The sequence below is a fragment of the Hirundo rustica genome, chromosome 12 (genome assembly GCF_015227805.2).
Source record: "Hirundo rustica isolate bHirRus1 chromosome 12, bHirRus1.pri.v3, whole genome shotgun sequence".
In the NCBI taxonomy this organism is placed as follows: Eukaryota; Metazoa; Chordata; class Aves; order Passeriformes; family Hirundinidae; genus Hirundo; species Hirundo rustica.
This window is the reverse complement of record NC_053461.1, coordinates 9979132-10006092: the sequence shown is the minus strand read 5'-3', so window position 1 is coordinate 10006092 and position 26961 is coordinate 9979132. Positions and strand designations below refer to the sequence as shown.

Below are 26961 nucleotides of genomic sequence, written 5' to 3'. Positions count from 1 at the left end.
AAGCACAGGGGGATGCTCCTACCCTGCCACCTCTGCCTCACCACCAGCCCCATCGTTCCCTTTGCCTCCACAGGAGCTTTGGGATTCAGCCTGTGCAGCCACCATGAATCGGGAGCTCTGCTGAGACCATCCTCACAGCCCGCTGGGCCACATGCAAGCCTGGCTGATGTACAGGGGCCAGGACAACCATGGAAGGAATTCTACAGAGCCTGTCCTGCTCCCAGCATGCAAGTGCCAGGATCACAGATGCTTCCTGTGCCAGTCTGAGCTGATCACACCATTCCCTTCCAAACCAAGGCTGAAGTACACCTGCCAGCACGTTCATGGGAGTCTTCAACTCTGCTCTTTTAAATGCTAAGTGCCTCTGTGCTTATTTTTATTAGATTTCAGGGGAATAAAAGGGAAAGGATCTCTTAACAGCAGCCATCTAACATTTGCCTTTTTCCCCTGAGTCCAACACACTGCAAAGAAAGGCGGCTCTGAGGGTACCTGCTCCCCCTCCAACACTAGAATAGTATTGTGCAGGAGAGCTGGGAGTTTGGAGGACTTTGTTCACATGTTAGTTATAGTCATTTGCCTTGTGCCTTGGTCCACACATGCCCAGTCCAGTGCCACCTCCCCTGTCAGCCCAGAGGAAGATGCCCATGTGCACTCACCATATCTGCTGAGGGACTTGGTGAAGGTGGAGGAGTTGGAGATGTTGTATGCTGAGTTCTGCTTGGGCACCAGGGCTACCGAGGAGCCATCTGTCACCTGCAGGCAGAAATGGGCTGAGGAGGCTGCCATAGCAGGGGGAACAGCCCCAGCACAGGAAGAAACCAGCCCCAGAGGGATGCAGTGACATGGCCACCACCCCAGGGATATCATCTCCAGCAAAGGAGCCTGACATATCTCTGTGACAGCTGAGGGAAGGGGCAGAACAGGAACACACCAGAAAGCTTAGCATGAAAATGCCAAAGTAAGGTCAGAGTGGGAAACCATGAAGCCTCCATGAACCCTGGAAATACCTCATTCAAAAGGACCATAAACATGAGATGCAGGCAGAAAAGTGACTGCAGACCTCCTGGCCATGGCCCTGAAGAGCTGAGCCCAGGCCCTGACCAAGCTGAGGAGGGAGAAAAGATGCTCAAGCTCAAAGCAGCTGGTGACTGCTCAATGTTCTCCATCATGGACAGCCTTACCTGGTAGTGGGCCAGGGTGTTCAGCCTCTTCCAGTCATTGTCAATCTTTGTGGTGACATCTTCATCCTGCAGTATGATGCGGGCCATCCTGCCCTGCCGCCACTCTGTGCCCATGAGGGAGAAGGGCTCGTGGTTAGCAGATAATAGGAGCACAAGCTAAGACAAGGGTACGAGCACAGTCCCAAGGCATCAACTTAAGACCCTCTCTGAGCCCCAGGGCTGATGACCATCAATATGTTGGAGAAATCCAAGTACTCAGGGAAAGACAGTATCAGTTTGACCCTGATGACTGTTAACTTTGCTCCTTTCCATTCCCGTCTCCCCTAAGAACAGGACTATTAACACTACTCTCAACTACTGCTGGCCACCTCGGATCTCAAGACACGTCAAGCCTGCAATTCAGACCTCAGAAGAGCCAAGGGGGCTCTTATCCCCACCCCTCTACTGGCAGAGTCCACACTCTCCTGCCAGGGCTCCACACGCACAGTTAGTGCCACCAGCATGGCAAAAGTGGTCTGAACAAGCACAAATATGTTTTTGTAGGATATGTTGATTTTCCTGCTCTGCACAGATTTACTGGCACTTCTGCTCTTAGTCACATCCCTGTTCCTCACAGGGAAGTGTTTGGACTCTCTTACCCAGGTCCATGTCTCCTGCTTTGGGTCGCTGGGAATAGGGCACACCCTTGTACACAGCATCCAGCAGCTTCTCCTTCACCTGCGTGATGGTGTCGCAGTTCAGCACCTTGACAGGGATCTCTGGGGCGTTCTCGTTCTCAGGGTTCACGCAGTTGAGGGTCTGCACAGAGTCAGAAAGGGTCGAGTGAGAGGCTGTGACACACTGGCTGCAAAGGCAGGTCCAAGGACACAAGGCTACTGTCTACAAGCCATGTCTTCTCACCTCCTGAGCTGCCGTGGAGTTGTAGCCACATGGCACATTCCTGCTCCCCTTTCCCCACCTCTCCCTGCCACTCTCAAACCTCCAATTCCCAGAAAGGAAGCACAGTGTCAGTGAAGGAATCCTGGGCCAGCAAACCATGCCCAGTGCACCAAAGCCTGGTGAGAACAAGCAATGCCCAGGCACACCCCGCTCCCCTCCCAAACCATCCCTGTGGAGACTGAGCTGCAGGTGAAGAACCAGCTGCAGGCTCTGCCAGGGGAACGGTCTGGCTTATCATCTACCTGGACAGAGTACATGGCTCAGAAGGAAGAGAATTATCTCTCCATCTCCTGCAGTAACCTCAAAGCTCTCACTTTGATCCCCACCGAACATGAGCTATGGGCTGCTCCATATAGCACAAGCTCAACAGTATCTCTCATCCAAATCCGTCATTGCCAGGGGTTTGCTTGGAAAGATATGGAGCAGGATTCAGTTCATGCTTGGCTTCCTTGGGCCCATGGTAAGAGCAAACCTTGCCAAGGAAACGCCCTGTTTCTGACCTTGTCTGAGACAGGCCCCACTCAGACAGGATAAGAGGCACCCCAGGAATGCTGGAGTGAGCAACAGACAAAACTCTCTCTAAAAGTATTTTGTGTGCCTCCAAGATCTTGTTAATTAGCTGAACCTAGCAGTCCTGGCAAGCACCAGTACCACTGAGGTTTCTGCTTGCACTAACCAGCATTTTGTAATCAATCTGCTGCCGGATGAGCTTGTCCTCACTGAGGGAGTAGCGAGCCTCTCCTGTGATGGCATCAATGGGTCCCTTCTCCATCTGCTGCTTGATGGCACAGTAGAGCATGAAGAGTGGTTCTCCAGCACATTCCTGTGGGACAGGGGGATGAAGGAGAGGAGAGAGAGGAGTTAGAACGCGCCAGGCACCAGCTTTGCCATTCAAGAACCACCACCATGTCAGAAGTCTCCTGTGGCCCTGCAGCACCAATCCCCACAAACAGCATTATAGAGTCTCCATCCCTTGCTCAAGACTGCAAGGAAGGGGGTCAATGGTAAAATTCATCCTGTGAAGGAACTCACTCTCTCCTCCCAAGCCCACTGGAAGTTTGTCTATCAACTTGCAGGCTCAGATTACCAGAGCTTTGAAACACTTCCGCGTGAATTCTGCTCATTCTGCAAGGCAAATATGATCTAAAAAGGGTAAATTCACATCTGCTGTAGAGCAGATTGAATCTGGGGACCTTGAGTACGGGATACAGCCTGTCTTTTGAGCTGCTCTGCACAAAAGCACCTGATGACTGGAAAGGGCATGCTGCAGTGGGACAGCCTGGGGGCTCTTGCCCAGATATCACGATGCAGTTCTGACATTTGCCAGGAGCCCAGTCTCACACGAGAGAATGTTGAAAGAGGTTTCTCCAAATGACAGCTAAGCACAGCCAGACCCACTGGAAAGGAAAAGCAAGGGAGTAACCCACAGACAACCCTACTCTGAGTCTCCAGGTGATGGACAGGACCAGGCAATGAGGTTTCCTGCAGTTAAACCATTTGTGACCTATGCATCTCCACTGCCAGTCTTGTAGTCAGAGCCAGATTTATCTACCAAACAGAGCCACATCAGCAACTGTCTCATATATGTGAGGAAGGGAACGGGAAACTGGACCAGACACTTCCTCCTAAAACATACTGGATGCTGGATGTGTGAACACTAAAGGACCTGCTACGGCTGGGAGCACCAACCAGCCTGGAGCCAGGATTTGGGATAGCAAGACTGGGAGTGGACACCCTTTCACAACCCAGGGTCCAAGCATGTCACCTGAGCTGCATCTCAATGAGCCTTTCCAGACACAAGCATTAGCCCTAAGGGAGAAAAAAGAGTACAATGGGAACAGAGAGGATGGAGAGAAGTCCCAGCAGATTTTACCCCACTAGCCCTCATCCCTCCCTCCTGGCCGCCTCACAAATAAATTGTACTTTGGTGCAAAGTGCGGCTGCTCTCCCTGTCACCATATGCTGTTAGCATCTCGTTAGCATCTATGGTAATTAAAGAGACAGCTGCTAACGAGCAGGAACAGGCATACATCATCCCCAGACCTTCCGACAACACGCCTGTCTTTGAAATTATGTTTCATTTGCAAACTTGGCTTCATTAAGTCAGCTTGGAAAAGTGAGAGACCCAAGTGGGTGCTAGGATGCACATCACCAGCTGGCTGGCAAGGCGAGGCTGGCTGCAGAGTGGTGAGAGCCCAGGGGTCCCAGGGCACCCCAAGACTACCCCTCTGGTTCTGGTGGAAAGACTTAAGTTGCCTTTTTTGGTTGCTTGCAAAACCTCTTTGTGAAAATGCCAAGTCTGTGGAAGTGGTATGGATGGAGGACAGCTTGGAGCAGGACTCCTGCTTCCATCTGCCATGGTTGCTACAGTCTCAGCCCACAGCTTTCACCTCAGCCATGAGGCATGGCTGCTGCCCCCACATCTGCAGCCCTGCACCCACCTCTAGGGATTCACACCAAGAGAGGTGGGCTCAGTCTTTCCTACACAGGCTTCTCTGTCTATTCCTAGTGTGGATCCTACTCTTAAAATGCAACATCTCACTCCCAGCCTCACTGTCCCCAATGGCTCTTGAAGATGAGGGCCAAGTTTCTGCTGTGGGTCCCAGCTCACTGAGACATTGCAGATGAAGATGATTTAGGGATCATCTTTGACAGAGACCCACAAAATGAACAGGGACAAAAGAAACCAGTGCTGGGCAGTTGAGCTGAGATAAACTCCATCAGATGAAATACAGAAGGAAACCACTGAGATGTGGCCAGGTGGTCCCCCAGGTTGATGAAGGGCAGCCTATTGCCAAAATGTGACTGTGCCCACCCTGCCAGCCTTTATACAGTTTGCTTACTGCTGGGGCCTTGACTGAGGGGAGCCTTGGGGGCTCTCCATGGAGCAGAGCTGGAGGAGAACAGCTGCAGACACCCTGTGCATGCCCATGTTGATATGTTAGGAGCAGGCTGAGACAAGCCAGCTAATTCCCAAACTGTCTTACTGACTAGATCTAGCTCATCAGGCACCTAATATTGTGCATTTTTCAGCACTTGTCTCAATTTATCTATCTCCCTTTCCCTGAGGTGTCTCATTAAGAGTCTGATAAATGCTACTACAGGGTCCTCCGGAAAGCACCAGCCTTTGCTGGTTCCCCATGGTGCTGCCCCTGGGCATGCAGAGCTGTCCTGTGCCAGTCCCCATTCCTCACCCTAGTGTATCTTGCCCTGCTTGGGGCAGGTTTGCTGAGAGCTGATCCAGAAGCTGGGTGTGTGGCTGTCTGCATCATTTACATGCACAAGTACTGCAGTTTGGGGCACTGTCCCTGCTGGCATACTGTCTGCTGTGATACTCTCCATCCAACCCATGGCCTTCTCCTGCTTTTGCTGCCACGTGTGATTCTCACTGTCCAGAGACAGGCAAGAACAGTCCCGTGGGTCTCCTCTGGTGGGACCGACCCAGAAGAGGGCATGAGCACATCCTCAAGTCTCTTCCAGTTTAACTCAAGTGACTCAGAAAGTGGAGTTTCAACCACTTCCCAAGGGTAGCAAATTTTACAGCCAGCAAGTTCATCCAGGCCCACTGTGTATGTTTCTCCTGTAATCGTGCACCTAGACCAGACCTTTCTCCTGCTGCTACCATCCAGAGACTGGGGGTATTTTCCCATGCTCAAGTCATGGTTGTAGCCAAGGATTTCTTCATAAAGAGATATCGCTCTGGTTCCATCATCCCCAACCTGCTACTCCTTATCCTCAGACGCACTCCACAACTGGTAATGTGCCCAGAACCCTCTCTGAAGGGGGACAAGGACAGATGAAGAACATTGGTGGTGCATGAGCTAATCCAAAGTAGCTTCTGAACATGGCCTAGTCCAGCCAGTGACAGGTCAAGGATGTCAGGTCACACACACAAACACAATGTTCCCAAACACTGCTGCGGGTTTTGGTAGGCTGCGCACTGCACTTTGCTCAAAGCATAAACCTGATCACTTCAAGGAGCCTTGGAGGAGTTTATCTACAAGGAGAGCAACTCCTGCCTGTCCCACCAAGTTCACTGAGCCCAAAGAGCCTTCTGCCAGTGTTCCACCTGATCCCACTGGGCACTGCTAATGCAAAAGGACCCTGCTGGACAAAGCCCTGGCACAAAGGGGCAGAGGGAGGTTTGACATCTCCCTACGACCAGCACAGCTCTTCTCCCCTCCCACCCTGGCAATCAATCTCCAGCAAGCTAGATAGATTTTTATAGATACAGGCTATTCCTCGACAGAGGCAAAAAGCCAAGTGCATGTAAGTGATATTATAAATCACCTCTCATTGACGATCACTTGAGTTCTGCTGAGATTCCTGCTCACTCTCATCTCTTGGCTGAAAATAGTTCAAACCCTCTTTATCTTAATGAGGGATGAAATCCTACAAAAACAGCTGTGTGCCACCCAGTCTCAGTGCACTGACACCATGCAGAATCCCAAGAAACAGCCCGGCTGCCTGACAAACTAGCGGCAGGATCGCAGGCGCTGTTTGCCCATCAGAGTCATCCCAAAGTTGCAGCAGGACTGAGCCTGGGGTCCACATGCTGGAGCTGCTGCTGTTTAATCTGCATGGAAGCTGGTGCAGCTCTAGCAGGTGGAAGCACTGGTGCTGACAGAATAAATGTTCTCAATACGGGGAGCAGCACTAGTGGTAAAAACAGAGCTTACACTGTGGCAACCTCTTCTGCTGCCCCAATGAAATGGGAAAGAGTTGAATTCAACTGAAAGGCTATGCAGCCTCATGCAGGTGCAGTGGAAAGCTCTGTCCCTGGCTGTCAACAAGCCCCTCAAGGCATCCATCCCCACCAGGGCACCTTTGGCAGGGGAAGCAGCAGCAGTTGAGACGCCTGCAGGAAACAATTCCCCTACCACAGAACCTCAGTATTGGAGAGACGAAGGAAAAAGCAGCAGCATTACATGAAGAGGGCAACTCACCAAACTACAACTCAAAGAGGCAAACAGCCCCGGTCAGAGCCATGCCTACAGAAGGATCAGCTCTCAGGGCTTTTTCCTCCTGAGTTACACAAGCAAAGGCAAGAAGAGAGGAATGGGGGACCAGTCCAAGACTCAGCTGAGTTGCTTCAGATTTATCTTTCCTCAGGGCACCATTGTTAAAATCTCAAACCACTAAGCATTAAGCAATCCCGATCTGGATTTCATTTCCCAATCTCAGTTATTTCCCAAAAAGGAGACTAGAATCGCATCTCAGAAAACCAGGATAGAAAAGGAGATCTGGGAAGCAATCTCTGCTCTGTGAGGGAACAGCAATGCTCAAGAGCATGACAGCCTGGGTTTTGGGTAGCATGCTACCTGGCCCAGCAAGGCAGGAACCACCTCCCTGTCCACACGGGGCTGCCATCCCTTCCCGAACTCACCTTCAGAAACTTGTACAGCAGAAACGTGAACCAATTTGTCAGCATCTTCTCTGCCACTGACTCCGTTCTGTAGGGGAAGACAGAGAGCAAAGCCATCAGTAGAGAATATTAAAGGTCTCTGATCCCACCCTTAGCCACCTCACCCTTTGACTGTAAATACATTACTTTTGCCTTTAAAAGGCTTTATCTGGAAAGGAGGCTCAAAGCAAGGGGCACAAGCAGACAGCACAAGCTCTGCTAGAAAGCCTGCCCTTCAGCAGACCTCTGGGAGAGAAAAGCAAATAGGTCCCCAGCATATTTGGAGAACTACAAGTCAAGCTCAACCTTGTCCCACTGAGAGTCTCACCAAGGGATGAGAAGATTTCTGCTTCTCCCTGGTACCTTCTAATTCATTGAACTTTGTTTCTTCTACAGTTTCTTCTACAATGTCCTATTGGAACCAGACAGCTCTCTCCACAGGAGGATTGTATGAGGCACCTAAGCCAAGTTCAATGTCCCTAAACCTACCTCAAGCTCCCCAGTTAAAGTACAACCTGAAAGAAGGGCTGAGGTTGCAAGGCAAAGACAGATCTAGCTGGAAGCCCTTTTCCCCACCTGGGAGCTGCTGTTGCCTTCTGGTCCTGCAGTGCACTCAGTACTGCCATTGCCCCGACGCAGGCCACCACTACTGATGACGTGGGACATCCCTGCAACCCCTGAAGCAGCCCTTGATCTCTGAAGTATCAAGTCCGGGGCCCATAGTAGAGCAAGAGGTCATTGACCACCACCAGCCCACTGGTGGGCTTAGTACATGGCCTTAGATAAAGCCACAACCAGATTTAGGTCTGCAAACTTTGACCCAAATATGTTTTTGACCAAACTTATCCTCACTACTAATTCATCTGAAAACAAGGGGATTAAGAGCAGGGTTGGAAGTTTAACCTGTTTTCCATGTACTTTTGGAACAAAGACACTGCACCAGGCTTGGAATTTAACCCTTCCATGCCTGCATGGTGATGCTTAGGGTTGCTGTGTGTCTCCTGGGAGAGAGAGTGGGGAGTGGGGGGGTGATGTAGGAATTTGCAAGTGTACAATGCTACATCCACTTGCTCCAAAAGAAATGTAAAAATGGAGCTGTGCCTCTCAGCTTTTGGGTATGCAGTTAAAGGAAGCAGCCAAAGCTGCCTTGAGAAAACCTACATATTACCCCTAGTCTCCTACAGCACAGTTCAAATCCAGATGCAGCTGTGCTCCAAAGCAGCATAGCAGGGATGGTCCAGGGAGGTGCCTGTGTCTGCTGCGGACCATGCACAAGAGCGAGAGCAGGATTCCTCAGAACAGGTGTGAAACATGGAGGGTGTGAATAGAATGAGGGATCTCGGGGTGCTGGTACCAGGATGTACCACACCAGCAGAGAGAGGGACACGGAGGCATGGAGGGAGCTGAGGGTGACAGCTGACCCTGGTGAAGCCTGCAGCTCTACAGGTGCAGCTTAACGTGCCTGTCTCTGCACCACACCTTATCTCTCTGCCATAAGATTAAAACTCCCCTTAACATATCCGTTATTTTTAACATAGCCTTCACTCCTAAAATCTTTAGCTTATCCACCCATTAATTATCAGATTAGGCACTTGCAAATGCAGACAGTCCTGAAAGCACAGGCAATACTAATAAACACAGGGACGTGGGTGCATTCCTCTTGCACCAGGGAAACAAATACAAATGGTTGACCCAAGAAACAAAGTTCATAATGAATCAAAATGTTAGAGTCCCCAGAAGGATTCCCACTGCCCAACGGCAGTGCCATGCCCAGCAGATGGTCCAGGAGCAGGTCCCAAAGGCCAGATGGCTGGGGCAGGAAATCCACTTTCCCAGAATTTATTCAAGCTGACTTGGTATCATATGGTCCCTTCCAAGGTTTTCTCTTGTGCTAATGGGGCTTAGCACTTTTTGCCCTCCCTGGAATAGCACAGCCCTCCTTAAACCATTTGAGGACAGCATTACCTGAGCTTCACGGAAGGGAAGGCTTCATGCCTCCACAAGGAAAGAATAATCCACCACAGAGAACAAAAAAAGGGAGAAGGAAAGGGACATGGAGAGAAAGCCAAGGGAGAAGTGGACTGCAGCTATTCAGCAGACATCCTCCCTGGCCCTAGAAAGGACCTGACAAGGCCATAATGCTTATCTGAAGTGCCACCGCTCAGGCTCTGGCAGATGTTTGTCTTTAACCATGATAGAGCCAGATGCCACAGCAATGGGGGGATTATCCAACAACTAAATAAATAAATAACAGCTCTCACCAGTTAGATCAATGCTAATCCAGTTGTCCTGGGCAGAAAGCACGCTCTCACACCCAACAGCAAGGCTAATCAAAAAGATAGAGAAGCACAGCTCTTGGCACCACTCACTCTGCATCGTGGCTTCAAGAACAGTGTCTCTTTGTTAAATATCACTCAGGCAGGCACAAGCAAGGTGCTTCCAGGGGACTTACTGCTGTCCTAACTGCAATGGCCTTCAAGCATTGGCTGGGGACTGGCAGTCTTTCGGCACTGGTGAAGGCTGGGCTCTGCCCCTGCGCTGCTGTGATGGCTCAGTCACTGCTGCTGCTGGCCTCCTCATGCCTTTTATTTATATTTCATTGATTTACTTTAGGGCTGGAAATGCATTCTGAATATTTCAGTGAAATCTGGTGTTATGGAGGAAGGATTGGAAGAGAAGATCCTAAGAATGCAGTTGGGGAGGGGGATGGGGAACAGCGGCTAGCACCTCCAAGACCCAACCCACTCCCAGCCAGCCATCATCTGCCACAACACACCCCCTCTGACACCCTGCTAATGAGATGCTTTGAGACATTAAGGCCACCCTTGTAATGTGATAAATGAAGCAGAGAGAGTAAGAAAGCAACGTGCCTAATGAGATGGGCAACACGGATGTAAATGGGACCAGCTCACATCTGGGTCTTCTCCAGGTGTTTCCCCAGGGCCAAGTATACAAAACCTTACAGGCTTCGTCCAGTCTAACCATGACATGAGCATCAGTTGATCTCTGAAAGATGTCCTGGGTTTCTTGAGCCTCTCTGGTGACATGCCAGCCCTGTGCCTCTCAGCCATCCTTGCATCTCTGCCAAAGGCTGGTGGCACCAGGCTGCTGGAGGTGGAGATGGGGAGGCACCACATGGCGTGCAAAGGGAGAAGGTGGCATGGAGAGCCTCGAGCTGAACCAGTGAAGCTTATTAATAGTTTTTGTTCAGGACTTGGTGTATCTTTCAATATTCATCAGCCCGTGATGAAGGAGAGCTCAGAGCTATTGTTAAATATTGATGGGGAAGGCAGACTCTCGGCAGGGCTTGGCAGGCTGCCTCCTGCTTGCACTTCCTCTGGCCCTGGTGAGACTCCCAGCTTGCAGAGATCTGAGTGACTTTCCCAGGAAAACCCCCATATGACTGGCAAAGCGCGTGAGCCCTGAGGAGACAGCAGGCAAAGGAGGACTCCTGCCTGCTGCCAGCCCACAGAGGCACCCACGCAGCCATCAGCCAAGGCAAGAGTTGCCCCACGTGCCAAGAGATGTAGGACATATCTGATCACCTTCCCTTCTATCTGGTCACCTTCTCCAGGTGATCTCCAGCAACACACCACAGCATCTGACCCTAGCATGTACCCTACCTGCACCAACCTGCACAGCTGGTGAGCACCTTGCTCTCTCCTTCCCAGGCAGCATGAGCCCACATGGGCCAAACTTGAGTGAGAACATCCCACGGGTGCTCCTGAGTTGGCTGGGGCCAGGTAGCCCCACATCCCTCTCATACTTGCACACAGACAAGCAAGGAAATGCTTGACCACAGACTCAGTGTTCACACTGCCACAGCCAACACCAAAGCCATCACTGGTGGCATCCCCAAAGGACGCCAGCTCATGTCACTGTGTTCAGAAACGCCTGGGCACTGTCCCACAGCTCCAGCCTCACAGGGGGACACTGACCTCCGTAAAAGCAGCTTGGGGTGGTTCTTGCTTTCCAAGTTCTTCTCAATAAGGTCAGACAGGAGTTGTTTCAACACCCCTGTGGCATACTCCATCTCGCCCTGCAGTGCCGTCATGATGAGTGAGGCCACATTGCCACGGTCGCGCATGGAGAAGCTCCGCTGGGCCTCCAGAGTACGAATGAAGGTCAGCAAGAAGTGCTTCTTGTTCAGGAGCTGACCAAAGAGGGTCAAGGACTTCTCCACATTAGCCTGGGCCTGCAAGGATAGAGCAAAGCTGAGAGACAGGCATGATGGGGAGGGTGATGACAAGGTGGCTGGACTAATCCATACCCTGAATTCACCCTCAATCCCACCAAAGGAAATTATGAAAAAGGGTCAAAAAACAGCTGGACTAGGTCACTCCCTACTACCAAGCTTCCCCTTTGGTGATCAGTCTCAGTTCCCTCAGGAGAGTTATCTAGTTTGTAAAATCACAGCATCAGGTTAAGACAGTCTCAGGGCATGAATGTATATATATGTCTATATAGACACACCCTTCCATACAAAGACTCCCTCCCACTTGTGTGCCGACACATAAACACACTTCCCTCCCATAAACAAACACTCCTTCTCTCCCAAGCACACACACACAAATTATCATTTTCAATATCAGCTAACAAGCAGCCCAAGTCTCACTGAAGTCACTGCAACATGTGCTTTCAGTATTACACAGAGAGCAAATAAAGCCACAACCCTGAGCTCCACCAGCAGCAAACCCATCTGGTTTGTGGGGGATGGATTTCAGATAGGGAAATAATAGCAGAAATCTGGCTCTGTCCCACTGCAGACACACCCTAAAACAATCCCTTTACTCATGAGACTTTTGAAGTTGTATTTCTGGCCATATTTAGCCATGTAGGACCCAGCAGGGACTGGGCTTGGATGCTTTCACACCTGCATTGCCATCAGCAACCCAGCTCTGGCCAGCCCTGAACACATTTGTTATCAGAAATGAATATTTTCACAATACTCCATTTTCCCATTAAAAAAGATGGTTTACTCTGAATAAAAGCCTTCCTGTGGGAAAACATAATTTTTTTTTTTTTAGTTCCCCTCCCTGTCTTCCTGATTGGATGAATGAGCATTAAATTTCACTTCATGTCGGTATTTGGAGACAAAACAATACTTTTCATTTCAAAACACCAACTCAAAGTGAAGAATAGTTTCTTTACATCAAATCATTTCACTTCAATCAAAACTTTGGATTGGCGCTCTTCAGTTCAATGAAATTCCTTGCAGTTCTAACTTCCCTCTCTGAAATACTCTTTCCTGCTGGACAAAAACCCTGTTTCCCACCAAGTTCTTGTCAATTCCAAGCCCCCATGTTCAACTTGCTGATCATTAGCAGAAATAAATGAACAATACTGAATTAAACATTTAATCAGGCTTAAATTCTCAAAAAACAACCAGCCTCCCCCTAAACCCTGCAGAGGAAGGGAGCTGGTACCGGTGCGCACTGTGGATTAGCGTGTGCGTGAGCAAGCGCCGCTTCCTTCCGTCACTTGCAATAGCTAATGTTACACTCTGAGTAAAGAGAAAAATAAAAGCAAACCTGATTAAATTATATGAAGCTTACACAACTCTAGTTGCTTTATTTAATCTCTTTGGGGGATGTTTTTTCCCCTTTGTAAATGTAACCCCTTGCTTCCCAGGCCAGGCTCAGCTGGTGTGCTCTCTCAAGCAGGATGTTTTCAGTAAGGAGCTGGAAGTGGACAAAGTCCAGCCAGGCTGCCACAGCAAATGCAAAATTCCTCCTCTGATACCCTTTTTGATACCCTTTCCATTTTCCCTCTTTAGGGAAAATCTTTAAGAGCAAGAGCAGAGGTGAGAGGAGAGCCAGGCATCTGCACAGACAGGAAGGGCTGTGCCCCAGGGAGCCCTACACGCCTGCTTTGGCTCTGAGCATCCGGAAACCTGAGCTGCAGGGGGAAATCCATGGAAACAGGGTCCCCACCACCCTCCAGAGCTGGGATTAGGGGCTGGGGAAACAGAGCAGGCAGAAGGCCAGGGCCCACACCATAGCCATGCTGACGTACAACACCAGCACGTGCACTTGCCATCCATAAGAGCTTGTTTTTTGTAATTAGTGACTGTGCATCTTGCACCAGGGCCATTTACTTCTCCTAAATACATTGTGAAGCCCACGTCAACATTAATTACTGTGCTGGGTCAGCAGTGAGGGGAAGCGAAGGTCACCCCCCTCCTTCCTCTAATCAAGAGTGGCCTCAGCAGCCCAGCATACGAGAAGCAATCGCTGTGCAATTGCATGCACTAAATTATACAGAGGTAGGGAGGCCAGGAGAAGAGAAGGAGCTGGTTTGGGGAGCAGAGGAAGGATGCCAAGGATGGGTTCTCCATGGAGAAATGGAGCCAAGCAAGCAGGCGATGTCAGACAACCCTGCTAAAAACAAGTGACCGGTCAGGCATCAAACAAACCCAATTGAATAAAGCAAGTGCTGTAGAAAATGACAGCTGCAATGATATTAATATAAATATTGATATTAATGTCGAAGAGCACAGTAAGCATTTGGCAGCCAGTCCAAATCCACGCCGGCTGCCACATGGAGAGATGCACCACGCCAGGCCAGCATCCAATGAAAGCATCTCTCCAGCCCAGGGGCACAGGGGCTTGTGCAGGGGCACATCCCCGTTGTGAAACTCTACAGAGACAGACAGACAGACCCACACCTCCATCTCTTTCAGCACAGGGTGGTCTTCTATCCCCGGGAAGAGAACCCGCATGGCGTAGGTGCGGTAATCCAGAAAGGGGATGCCAGCCCCATCCAGGTCGTTGGTCAGCTCGTTGATGTCTGTCTGCAGCTCAGCAAAGGCTAGGGTTGGAAAAACAGAATTAAACAACACATTGTGGAGTCTCAGCACACAGCATTGGCACTCAGCCCCTCACCACACCCCCAGCACCCCACAGGTGGACCCTCCTCAAGGCATGAATATTCTCAGCATTCCTCTTCCTGGCAGGCTGTGATTGCTGTTCCCCATCTCACAGATGGTGAAATTGAGTCGCAGAGTGTGGGGATAACATCCCCAGAACAAATGAAGTGGCAGATTTCGGAACAGAACTGCCAGGTCCCAGGGGGATCAAATCCCCCCTGCCCAGCACATGCAGTCTCCCAGGGATGCTGGGGGCAGGGGGAAAACAGCAAGGTTTGAACAAACACAGAGCTTCTTGGGGAAACTGTTAGCCTAAACCACAAGATTGCCCTCAATTCTTTTTGACCTAAATACTACTTGAGAGAAGAGCTTGAACACACCCACCCCGGAACCTCACGATCTCAGCAAAGGCAGCTGTAACTCCCAGGGGAATATGATGCAGGGGGGTCCCGAACCTTTAATTGTACCCACAGGGAAAAGCTGATGGGAGAAGAGTCCTGGAAATGCACCAGGGAAGGGGGTTGGGATGGGGGGAGAAAACCCTCAGAAAAATCAAATTAACAGCACTTTAAAGGGAGCTGAAAGCCAGGCAGAGGACTGCAGGCTCGTCAGCCTGATGAGAAAAAACAAACCGTCAGCTTGAAAGGCATGCTATCTTATCTGTAACTAGCGGGACTAGAAAAGAGAAAAGGCAGGGAAGAGATTGTGCCTTTTAATTAAAAGCAGATCCTTTTATCTGCCAGCTGTGGAAGACAAGACACCATCCCCACCACCAGCTCCCTCCCCTCTCCCTGTCACCAGTGCCATCCACAGGCATGTGGAGGGATGGGGACTTGGGGGAGCAAAGGTTTGTCTTTCTTTCCCCTTTTTAGTATCTTGTTTTTAGCTCCTGCTTCATTCGCAGCGTCCGGGCTGGCTGTGGCTGTGGCTGGCAGGGTCAGGGCCTCTGGAGCCAGCTCAGGGGGATAATGGGCAATTAGGTTTTATCAGCAGTATCATACAAGGAATTCTGTCCAATTTCACAGCATCTGTCTGTCACATAATGAGAGATACACTACCCACTCACAGGAAGCCTTCGCTACCCCGCTTGCTCTCTTTTCTCCCACTTGGAGAAATGGAGAAGAACTTCTTAAGCGGAAAAATCCCCAAATCCCACCTAAAATGAGTTCACTTCCAGTGACAAGGCAGCTTTGCCCATTCCCACTCTGAAAGGCAGTAAGGAAAGGGGAGGAGCATACTGAACCTTGGAGCAGAAAGAAACACCCAAAGACCCCCATGCTGATGGCAAAGGAACCCCTCACCCTCTTTGCACTCCAGAGCCACCCGGGACTCCAGGTTGTCCATCTGCAGCTGGAGACGTTTCAGGGTGCGGTCAGCATCCCGGGACTTGCGCTTGTAGGCGATGAGGACAATGATGATGATGAGGAGGAGCAGGCCGCCGCCACCACCAATCCCGATGATGGCAGGCAGGGTGAGCAGGCTGTCTGAGTAGATCTGCAGCGTCCCTGGCGAGAACTCAAACCCTCCAGCCTTGATCTGCACCACGGCGGGGGGAAAAATGACCTGCTGTCAGGGAATATGTGCCACAGGTAGCGCTCCCTGCTGCGCCCACCATGCTGGGAACGGGGACACAACTCCCAGCCCGTGGCCTGAATGATGTGAACAAATGCAGGTAATGGCAGGGGCTGGTCCGGAGCAGTTCAAGGCACTTTAATGGTATGCAGCACACATGCTGCCGGTGCACATGAAGCAGGTAGTGAGTTTGATGTCTCATTCAGACGACATTACAGTAACAGATGGGATGCAAAGCACGTTTCCCTGTGGATGGGGAGCCTGGGGAGGACTATGCTGGGTCCTTTTTAACATGGCAGAGTCCTGGAGCGTGAGCACTGTTGCACTACAACTCCACAAAGGAACCTGCCTTGCAGCATGTGCCAGCACTGGGAAGCAGAGGTGGGAATCCCTCCTGCATTGCACCCAACACCAGCCAGGGCACAGTAACATCAAGCTGAATGTGCAGGAGGGTGACAATTTGGTCCTACCAAACATGTAATTAGGAAGAGGGATGCCTAGGGAGCAGGAAGAGGACTCCTGAGGATGCCCCTGCACGTACACATACTATTTGGTCTTCATTCAAGGATGAGTACACAGCAGGGCTGGTGCTGGGATAAAGACTGAAATTCTGAGACACATGAGGCACAAGGGGCAAAGGCACCAGTATCAGCACTTACTGTGACTTTGTGTTGGCCAGTGAGGTTGGGGGACTCGCAGAGGAGCTGTGTCTCAGACACTGTGAGGGTGCAGGGCGTGTCTCCGATCAGCACCGTGTAGTTGAGGCGGGAGTTACCAGCAGCTGGTGGGAGCAGGTTTCTGCCCTTTGAGGGAGCAAGGAATGAGACTGTCAGTTCTTGTGCAGTGGGGAATGTTCAAAGAAACCTAACACATGGCACAATCTTTGCTCCAGGAGAGACAAAATGCCACCTCCAGAGAGGGACATGTCCCTACCTCTGCTCCCAGGTGCTGACTCTTTACCTTGAGGATGAGGGGAGAGCTGGGCTTTAGCTCCAGCATCCCTGTGGGGCTGAGCGGCTCAAAGACGGGGTCTGGGTAGTAGACAAAATTGGTGGTGTTGATGATCAGCAGGGCCTGGACGTTATCCATGACAAAACCAATCTCATCTGGGCGGTCGCCAAGCTCCGGAGGGCTCCGCACAGGGTTGTCAATGGAAGGAGCATAGCACACCATGGTGGTGTCATTGTAGACGGTGCAGTTCTGCAGGAGGCATGGAATGAGGTCAGACCCACTCCCAACAAGGTGGTCAGGATCAGACCCCACAAGGATCTCCTGAAAGTAGCAGCTCTGGACACAGGGTTTAGATTTGGAATCTCCTGTTCTGTTCTATCAACAGGCATCACATCCCACCCCAGGGCACAGACTCCTGTCTGCAATGGATGTGCAAGGGGTGGCAGGCAAGATGTCAACAGGGATGGGCTCTTTCTGTCAATATCCTACAGATGTCCCACAAACCTCCCACCAGTTTTGAATGCTGAGATCTCAGCTCTCTCCTTGAAAGTACCTGGCTGGAGGCTCTGCAGAGAGATTGGTGCCTCTCTTTGGGGCAGCAGCCCCCAGAACTCGGCCTCTCCAGACCATCACACCTGGAGGGCAAAGGGTGCACTTTCTGCCCTACATTGCACACAGACAGCACCCCTCCTCTTTGTGCTCTGCCCCCAGCCCCAGCCAGCACCACTTACGTTCTCCCTTTCAGAGCTGCAGTACTTGGCCCGGATCCTGGGCTCTTTGATAGTGGCCAGGTTGGTGCCAGTCACAGTCAGCAATGTCCCACCACTAGAGACATGGAGACAATGGGTTAAGAAAGGCAGCTTCCAGGGCCAACTACAGATATAAAACCTGGTAATTAACACTTAACATACCACCCTGTGTGAAGGTTTAGGGTCTGAAGATGGCTCCCAAGCTAAAGTCAGCTAAGCATTCACAACAGGAAAGCATCCCAAGAAGTGCAAGCTCCTCTCTGCCACCCCTTCTCCACCAGAGGCAGTGGGTGACAGGAGAGGCTGAACTCTGCCAGGTTTTCTCCATGGCTTGGTGTTAAAAGCCCTGTGGTCCCTGAGACCTTGGCCATGCCTCTGGGGAGCTTGCTCCTCATCAACAGCCTGGGGAAGGCTTCCCTTGGCACTAGCTCTTAATGGATTCCTTCGCCGCCTCTCCAGCCAAATCAAACCTTTTAGAAAAATATGTAAACATTTCAAAAAATCCCCCGATGGGAAATATTTTAATTTTATTTGCCACTGCCAAATGTCAAGCTGAAATTAAGCAGATCCAAAGCACTCTCTGCTCTTGCCCCCTGCCAGGCTAAGCACTGTAGGCCAGGAGTTAGCAGAGTCCTGGTGCCAAGCCATTGCTCACACTCCTCTTGCCACATCTCTGGAGTGCAGCCTGGCAATTATCACAGCACTGAAATGAGCCCATCAGGAGCAGGAAATCCGTATGGGAAACAGTCTCCCATGCCTCCCACAAGCTCCTTGCAATTCACCTGTTGATGCTCCATTCAGGATCAATCTTCTGGATGGTGGGGTCCTCTGTGTAGTTGTACTTCACCTCTGGGTTGCTCAGCTCTGCCCGGTTGATGTTGATGAGGATGGGAGAGCCGCCGGGGGTGTGCCCTGGGGGGGTCCTGCACCGAATCTCACGGGCGCTTCTCCTGGGGCAGAAACACACAACCTGTCAGTGCCCGGGCAGGAGGGAGGCCAGGGCTGCCTGGGAGCCCCCTGCCCCAGCCCTTCTCCCCCTCTGAAATAGCTGGGCAGTGAAGAGAGAAAGGAGGAAAAAAAGAAAAAAGCAAAAATCCAAGAAATGAAACAAAAGGCAGCTGGGAAAGACTGAGCAGCTCCTGAGTGTTCCCATCGTGGCGGCTGCAAACAGCAGCGATTAGGGCTGATAACCAGTAATTACCGCAGGAAAATATTTAAAGAGCCGCTCCATTATCATCCCTAATCTAAAAATTATCCACTTCATGCCTCAGGGCTTTGTGCTTTTAGAGAAAAATCTCTATTCTTAGGGCTCTTCCTGCAGCCTCTGACACACAGACGTTTCAAGAGGAGACACCTTTGGCCATGCAGGGGGTTTGGCTCCCATGGTCCTTCCCGGTTTTCTAGCCCAGGCTTCTGGCTGCTGCTTTGTCTGGGGGTCCCACTGCCTTTGAAGGTGCCTGTTGCCCATCCTCCACCACCCTCTGTGCCCCTCACCATGAAAAAGCACAGGGCCGTCCCCCGATGGTCACGGAAACATTGCTGCCAGCATTGAGGTGGGTGCCTTCAATGGTGATCCAGGTGCCACCAGAGAGAGGACCCCGGGCTGGGACAACACGGGAGAAAGTGGGCATCTGTCAAAAGAAAAGGACATCCCAGGAGTCTGATAGGCTGGGAACTGAAACCCAAATCCCCAGGCAGTTTCAAACAGGTGACAGGCCCACAGAGGAGAGGGACCTGTGAGACAGCAGCTGGGCACAGTACTAAGGCCTAGTAGTGCCAGCAGGACAGTGGGGAGGCACAGCAGTGGCAGCCTTGGAGAAATTCAATCATCATGATTCATCGTCTGACCAGAGAATCCCTGCCTGCCTGTCTGGGAAATGATGGCAAATTTTCCAACTCAGCCAGAAAACCACCCAAAACCACCCAGTATCACCTCCTTTTCAAGGTAATAGACCTGTCCCAAGCATGGGGCTTACCACAAAGGTGAAGGTCTTGGGGGATATAGCCCGGTAGCTGGGCATGCAGTCACGGATGCACACCTCTACCCGTGCCTCATGCACCTTGCTCAGGCTGGCATCTCCGATTTCACACACTATCCTAAGAGATGAGAGTGAGAAACTCAGTGTGCTGGCATCAAGACACACCCAGGGCGAAGCAAAGGTCTCAGGTGCCAGCAAATGCATGAGAAACCAAGGTGGTGGCAGTTAACACTGCCAGCCCGCAAAGAAGCTTCCCCAAAGCCTTTGAGCTCTTCCCAGAGCAATCATAACCAGCAGGTACTTCCCTCCCAGTTCAGCCCAGTCAGCTCTATGTCTTTTGCAGCCAAGGGCAGCATTTGAACACCATCACTGCTGCCCCTAACCCTCCTGAGGTGATTTGGAGCACACCCACCCCTCGCCAGGCACTTACTGCTCAGCGCTGATGTACTCGCTCTCGATGGGGATGCACGCCACTTTGCCCACTCGGACACCCCAGCGAACATCTTCAAACTTCAGGCCCAGGTTCTCGCCAGTGATGGTCAGACGGGTCCCTCCTTGTCTGGGGCCGGTCTCAGGGAACAACTAGGAGAGAGCATGGTCTGTCAGAAGGATGCAGAGCCACAGGGACACTTCATTCGGGCAGGCTGCAGCCCAGGCAACTGTAGAATGGCTGTTACAAGCTGCAAGGAGCAGACAGGTGATGAGAAATCTGTAAGTTGCCCACAGAGCAGGAAAGACCTCCCCAGTGACAGCTGTATCCACAAAATTCCCCCAGGAACAAGCCAGGAGATACGTGTCCAAGCAGATGGCTGGGATATGGACACCCTGCTGCAGACACAGCCATCTCCCAGGTGACAAGGACAGAAGAGTTGAAGGAGACAGGGCAGCATCAGCCATGGCTCCAGCTGAAGTGGCAAGAAGCCCCTGGCATGTGCCTGGCTTTTGGCCAGGTCCCAGGTAACCAGGGATGACATTCCCACGTGCAAGATGTCCTCTTGAAAGAATCTCCAACAGGAGAGAGTTCTTTCTCCAACGTGGAGAAAGAATCTCCAACAGGTCCCTGCAGAGGAGAAAGGGCAAGCAAAGAGGAAATGTGCTTCTCTCCACCAGCAAACCCTTTGCTGAGGCCAGTTGGGAAGGGAGGGGACCTCACCACAGCACCACGCCTCATTTACCAGGATGATGCCCAATAAAGCAGACAGGTGTGGCCTGGCAGACAGTGGCAGAATGAGAGATGAACAGAGATGTGGGCCCTGTTCCAGGGTATGTGGGGATGCTGCCTCCAACCAGGCAATTACAGGCAGTTTTATATCAGTGATTGCTGACCCCGAGGTCAAGCACCCACCTGCAGCACTAACTGGGATGAATGGCAGAGCTGCATGCCCTGAGTGGGCCCGGGGATACAGATGGGTCCCCAGTGACACAAAGACAGAGCAGAGGAGAAGGCAGCTGCAGGCAGCAGGAGAGGGAGTGCGAGCTGGGTCAGTCCAGGAAGAAATTGCACCCTGACCCAGGGGAAGGGATGGTTCTGTTGTAGGTGATGGCCTCCTCTGCTCTCCTGGCTAAGATCCCCTCTAGCACTGGCAGGCACCTCTGCCTGCACTAAGCCCAGCTCCTGGACAGATTCAAGTCACCACCAAGCACGTGTAAGCTCTTTGCATTCTTGGCAAATCTGGGCAGCTGCAGCCCTGGCGCCTTAGCCAGATGGATCCCCCTCCTCCTCCTTGTGAAGGGCTCATTCCTGAACATCATCTCCACAGCAAGGAAAAGTGGATTAGCTGAGAGTGGGAAACATGCAGCAGTGGACACCGTCCACATCATCAGCCCTGATGGACTGCATGGAGGCAGGGGCTGTTCCCACACAGTCCCACTACAGCCACTGCCACCGGAATTAACTTCTGCCCTCTGGATTCACATTGGGCTGGTGACCTTCAGCACACACGAACTCAGACAGGAGCACCCAGTCCCACTCCACAAAGGCATCCTGCAGGACATGTCCCAGGCCAGCATCAGAGTTAGGACTGGTGCCTGAGGCCTGGGTCATGCCAAGGCAGTCACAGCTCACTATTTACACAGCAACAAAACCCTCCGGCACTGAGGGGAACCACTGTTTGCCTAAACCTCGCTCAGCCCCTGCCCAAGTCTGGAACTGGAGCTTGTTCTAGCAGCTGCAGCCAGCATCAGGTTGGGTCTTCCCCTTAAAAAAGCTCTGGCAGGGCAGCTGGCAAGAAGCGGCTGTTTGTTTGGTGTTTCTAAATGAGTGTTAAAAGCTGCTCCGGCATGTTAGATTCCTCCTCCTCCGCAGCAAAGCTGGCAAGGGCCATGCGTTTGGGGAGGAAGGAGCCCGGGAATGAAATGACATCGTTGGCCACCCAGCCCAGGGAGGTCACAGCTAAACAAGGTGTGTGGGAGTGGGGAGCTGCCAAGGAGAGCAATAGCTGCTCAACTCCCCCTTTCCCCCCTCCACCTCCGGACCCCTGGCCCCAACAAACAATGCTGCTTTTCTCCTAATTGGTTTCATAGGGTCCTTTTACATCAACAAGCAAACAGCTCCAGCGGGTACAAGCTGTTGGCTTGCTCTCAGCTCCAGTGGCCACAGCACGGCAAGGAGGTGCAGCGGCCAAGGGGTACCCCCTTCCCAAGGGAAAGGGTTACAGTGAGCACCAGGCAAGACACCACAGAGGTTTGGAAGGGGCTTGTCTCCACCACTGGACAATGGGTAAATGATTCTTCACCCCAAGGGTGAAGAATCACTGTCATCTCCCAGCCCAGCCCCATCACCCATGAAGATATCTGCAGTCCGGTGAGCTGGGCAGGAAGGAGGCTCCACCTCCGCATGAAACCACTGTAGGAGACTCTTCTCCCCCATCAGCCTATGGTGCCCTCTTTGCACTAGGCTTTACTCTGGACCGTTTGCAAGCATGCCCAAAGCCCAGATGTGGGACTGGGGTAGTGGGAGGCAGCAGGCAAGAGACAAGCTACAGGAGCAGCATCACACCAACAGCTATTGCATATGCACACCAAGTGCCACCTCCCAGGGCACTAACGCAGAGCAGCCCACCTGCTTGCTGCACCTGCAATTACTGTAAAATTTCATAATGATTCAGGGTGGGAGAGCTGCTACCATCGGCTCTGGACCAACTGCTGTTACCTATGCTGGGCACCATCAGCTACTGGGAAGCTGTTGTGAGTGGTGTGTGTGTGTGTGTGTGTGTGTAAATGCCTGCAGCCCTGGTCTCCTGAACGCAAGAGGACAAGGGCAGGGCCTACAGCAAGGCCACCCTGGCCATGACCTGTCCCACAGCATTCTCCACTCCCATCATCTGCAGGGGTCCAGATTTGGGAACTTTAGCCTGAGCACGGTGACAGGGAAGCCCTGCAGCTCTGCACACAACAGCAGACCTCCATGCAGGGATGCAGCCTCTGAGGCTCGATCCCACTTCCTCAGGAATGGATCCCTTCTCCTGCCAGCACTTCACCAGCCCCAGGCAATTCTGCAAGCAGTACTTGCAGGCAGGGCTCTTTGCAGGCCAGGATATGCCCAGCAGGGCTGTTCCCCTTCTCTCCACATGGCTGCCACCCAGCACACTGCAGGGCCCATCTGTGTGAGAGGCAGGCAGCACGCACTGGGAAAAGCCAAGACTTTTATTTCCAGCCTCCATCAGATAAGGCACTGAAACCCAAACAGATCCGATCCTGTGCTAAGACTCCAGTAATTAACACCATCGAGGCCTAGCCAGCCATAGGTTAGCAGAAGGTATCCAGCTGAAATACCCACCAGTCCCTCTTTGTGAACCTGGATCCCAGCCCAACAGGCATGTGAGTATTACTATACACAATCTTATAAGCAAAGGTCATAAAAGCTGTCAGGGAAATGGGATGATGATGATGAACTACTGGCCCCAGTGCACATGGCAACACAAGAAACATCCTAGAGCTTTCCTGGATCCCTCAGTCACGCGCAGGAGGGGTTGGAATTTTGGAAATGAGCCAGAAAGCCCAGTGCACGGGGGTGGTGGAGTAAGGATTTTAGCCTTGGAAATGAAAGTGGTGACAAAAAGCACTCAGGTATTAAACACCAAGTAGATCTGGCTGCTGCGAGCTGCCACTGGAGAGCCCCATCCACATCCCCATCTCCATCCCCCATCGCAGTCCCTCGGCACAGGGCATCACCACCCACTCGTGCCCACATACCTTGGTGATCTTGGGGTCGGTGCAGCGGCTGTTGCCGCTGCTGGCGTGCATCCAGCTGTTCTCGTAGGCCAGGCAGTGCTGGCGCAGGGAGCAGCGCCGCTCCGACACGCACCAGCCGCACTCGAAGCGCGGGTCGGCCTTGAGACACAGACCACAGCTCTCCCGCAGCGCCGAGCACTTGTACAGGTGGGCTGCAATGGCAGGAGGAGGATGGGGTCAGCACGGGCCCTCCAACCCATGGACAAAGGTTTTGGGGGAAAAAACACATCTGCTCTAGCCCCTTCCCACCAACTCCCACAGGCAGGAGCCAGCAGCACCCTGAGCTCAATACCAAAGCTTCTTGGAAAAAGCCTCTTGTTTAGAAACCCATCAAAGCGCTGATGGAAGGTATGGTCAGAGCCAGGGTAGGCTGGAGGCTGAGGGGGCACTGGGCCAGGTCCCATCCCATCCCTCACTCACCCTGGATGTTCTGGGGGTTGTCAATGACAAAGTTCCCATTCCAGACCACAGACAAGTTGACAGGCAGGTCACTGATGTCATTCCCTTCGTAGAAATACTGCAGGAGGAAACAGAAGGAGGCAGAGCCTGTTAATTATTGAGGTAAAATGTCCTAGTGGTGAGGGGCATAGAGAGACACACAATCCCTTTATATGGATGTCTCCCATCAGCCCAGAGGAGAGGGATGGGGTCCTGGCTGGGACTTGCTGGCTAGAAACAAACAGGTCTGACAGCCACTCATCAAAGCATCAGTCACAGCACATGAAATGAGTGGGCTGGACTGACAAAAAAAAAGTTAAAGCGGCAAAAGAGAGGGTTTGTAAATAGACCCAAAGCCCATCAACTCAAAGGTCTGAAGCTGCTGCTGCTGGAAAAGAAAGAAACAGATGGTGCCTCTACACACAGATGTACTTCTCCCCACAAGGCTCCCAAGCCCTTCCCCATGTCCTCCCCACTCCAGGGATGCTCAGTTGGATATTTGGGATTACGGTCATAGTGAAGCTTGGGGCAGACAGACTGGGTACATCACAGGAGTGGATTCAGTAGTCACCCCCGACAGCCAGTGGGAGGCTGTCTCTCACAGTCCTCTCCAGCCTCATCACCCATAACAAAATGACACAGCTGTGGCCACATGGCTGTGGGTGGGACAGAGCTGAGGATCATTCCAGTGCCACACTAACCCTCAGAAAGATCTCAGGAGAGAGCACTCCTCCCCTTCATACCACACCCAAAGATGCCCCACTCCCAGTGCCACACTGTGCTTGGACACTGGCTGCACTCCATTTCAGGACTGGAACCACCACCCTGAGTTTCCATGTAGGAAGGTGACACCACGGAATCCTACTCCCCCAGCTTTAGAGGACCCAAAACTCAGGCCCTTGGATCTTCTGCTGTCCAGACCTATCCACCTCCATTTCTCATTCCAGTCTGGCCAGTGCCTTCTCCCCACCCAGACGCCTCTCCCCTGCCTCAACATCTGAGTCCCAGCCCCAGCAGCACCATCAGTATTCCCTGCAAAGCCCCTGCATACAGAGAGAGAGGTTTAATCGATACAGAGGCAGGAAGGCATTTGGAACCGTCCCTGACAGCTAATGACCTCCTTCGGCAAGAGATTCCCCGCTTCTCGCCTGAGAAAATGACAGGCGTGTCAGGAGAGATTAAATGAATGATTCATGGGTTGCTGGAGTTTGTTAGAGAGCAGCAGATGCACCGGCAGTGGTTCACCCGGCCATGGGCTGGCCACAGCCCTGCCACCACCTCCAGCCAGTCCCAGCATCACCTTTCGCAGCCCCAGGCTGTACCAAGAAGAGGTGGCCTCAGCATCTCCAGCACTGCCTCAGCTGCTGCCCCACACAGGACCCTCTGCAGTGAGTCTCCTCTACCCGACCCCTCCACAAGGCTCAGGTATGTGGCCCATGAAGGAGGCCAGTGTGCCCAGAAAAACAACTTGAGTCTTCTCACCTGCCCATCAAAGCTGGTCCCTTCTGCACTGAGTCTCTCCCGGACAGGCAGCACCACCAGTCCAGCATGAGACATGGCACCAAAATGGGGCACACACCTAGTGTGAGACCTGGCTATGGCAACACAGCCCTCCCTCAGCTCTACAGGGTGCCAATGAGAGCCAAGCCTTGTCCTCCATTACAGCTTTTTGTTGGTGATCCTTTGTCCAGGAGCCACTCCACCTAAACGAAGGGTGAAGGACCCCAAAATGAAGCCCTCCCCAGGGAGGAAGAAGGCTGCTCCTGGTCAGCCATACACAGCAGTTGTCAGACATAACACACCCAGCTACAAAGCTGCAAATCCATCAGCTCCACCACCATCTCCTCTCTACAGGCAGAGCCCCATTGCTCCCCAGCACAACCCCCTAGACACAGCACCTCTCGTGTTTGCTCAGACATCCACCAGAGCCTCTGAGCAACATTCCAGTTACCAGGCCTGGGAAGATAAAGCCAGAACTTGGCTAGGAGTCCAGATCTGTTCACTTCACCCTATTCTACTCCCACCTAAGGATATCCTCAACAGAACCACAACGAGGAGCTGGCCAGACCTGTAGCAGTGAGCAGAGACCATTCCCTGGCAGCAGGAGAGAGCACATGCTGGGGAGGGTGGTGGCAGCACCAGAGCAGAATTTAGCTGTGACGAGCCACGTGGCAGCGTAAGTGAAATTGGCATTTTCAATTTGTACTCTGACATGTCTCATTTGGGGCCCTGGCATCTTGGGAAAGCATCCAGCCTGCAGCTGTCCAAAACACTTATTTGCATCTCTCTGCCCCGGCTGCTTTTGGAAATTAGTTCTTCTGGGAGGTGGGTTGGAGGAAGAAGAATAGGGGGAGAGGGAGGGAGAACATTAACTCTTCATGCACTAGTCCTGAGACAGCAAGAGGCCAATTGCATGAGAGACTGTCTCTCTCTCTGGGAAAGGACACAGTACCAAGGATGCTGACTTTGCTGCGGCAGGGAGCTGGAGTGGACAGCGGGGAGCAGTGGGAGCACAGGACTGTGTGAAGGGCAGTGGCAGAGCAGGAGTCATTACCTCAGCTGGTGTTCAAAGCATGCGATCACCACGGGAATATGGATATCAATGAAAAATACATCCTCTGCATCTGCGTGTCTGTCAGCAGCCTCT

At 52.1% G+C, this 26961-nt stretch overlaps 1 protein-coding gene across 2 annotated transcripts in view; it reads right to left on the bottom strand.

The window, feature by feature from the left end:
* Window positions 1-26961, bottom strand: part of PLXNA1 (plexin A1) — a 112585-nt gene that overhangs the window by 10015 nt on the left and 75609 nt on the right. For both annotated transcript variants that reach the window (XM_058422169.1, XM_040076033.1), the window contains exons 11-27: window positions 24297-24393; window positions 23838-24028; window positions 20074-20225; window positions 19641-19761; window positions 19159-19295; window positions 18447-18614; window positions 17647-17740; window positions 16925-17164; window positions 16624-16767; window positions 15694-15928; window positions 14192-14334; window positions 11463-11719; window positions 7507-7573; window positions 2797-2943; window positions 1820-1979; window positions 1182-1285; window positions 657-753 (exon numbers count right to left, since the gene is read on the bottom strand). In XM_058422169.1, coding sequence (XP_058278152.1) covers window positions 657-753; window positions 1182-1285; window positions 1820-1979; window positions 2797-2943; window positions 7507-7573; window positions 11463-11719; window positions 14192-14334; window positions 15694-15928; window positions 16624-16767; window positions 16925-17164; window positions 17647-17740; window positions 18447-18614; window positions 19159-19295; window positions 19641-19761; window positions 20074-20225; window positions 23838-24028; window positions 24297-24393 — 2554 coding nt within the window. The remainder of the gene's footprint in view (window positions 1-656; window positions 754-1181; window positions 1286-1819; window positions 1980-2796; window positions 2944-7506; window positions 7574-11462; window positions 11720-14191; window positions 14335-15693; window positions 15929-16623; window positions 16768-16924; window positions 17165-17646; window positions 17741-18446; window positions 18615-19158; window positions 19296-19640; window positions 19762-20073; window positions 20226-23837; window positions 24029-24296; window positions 24394-26961) is intronic.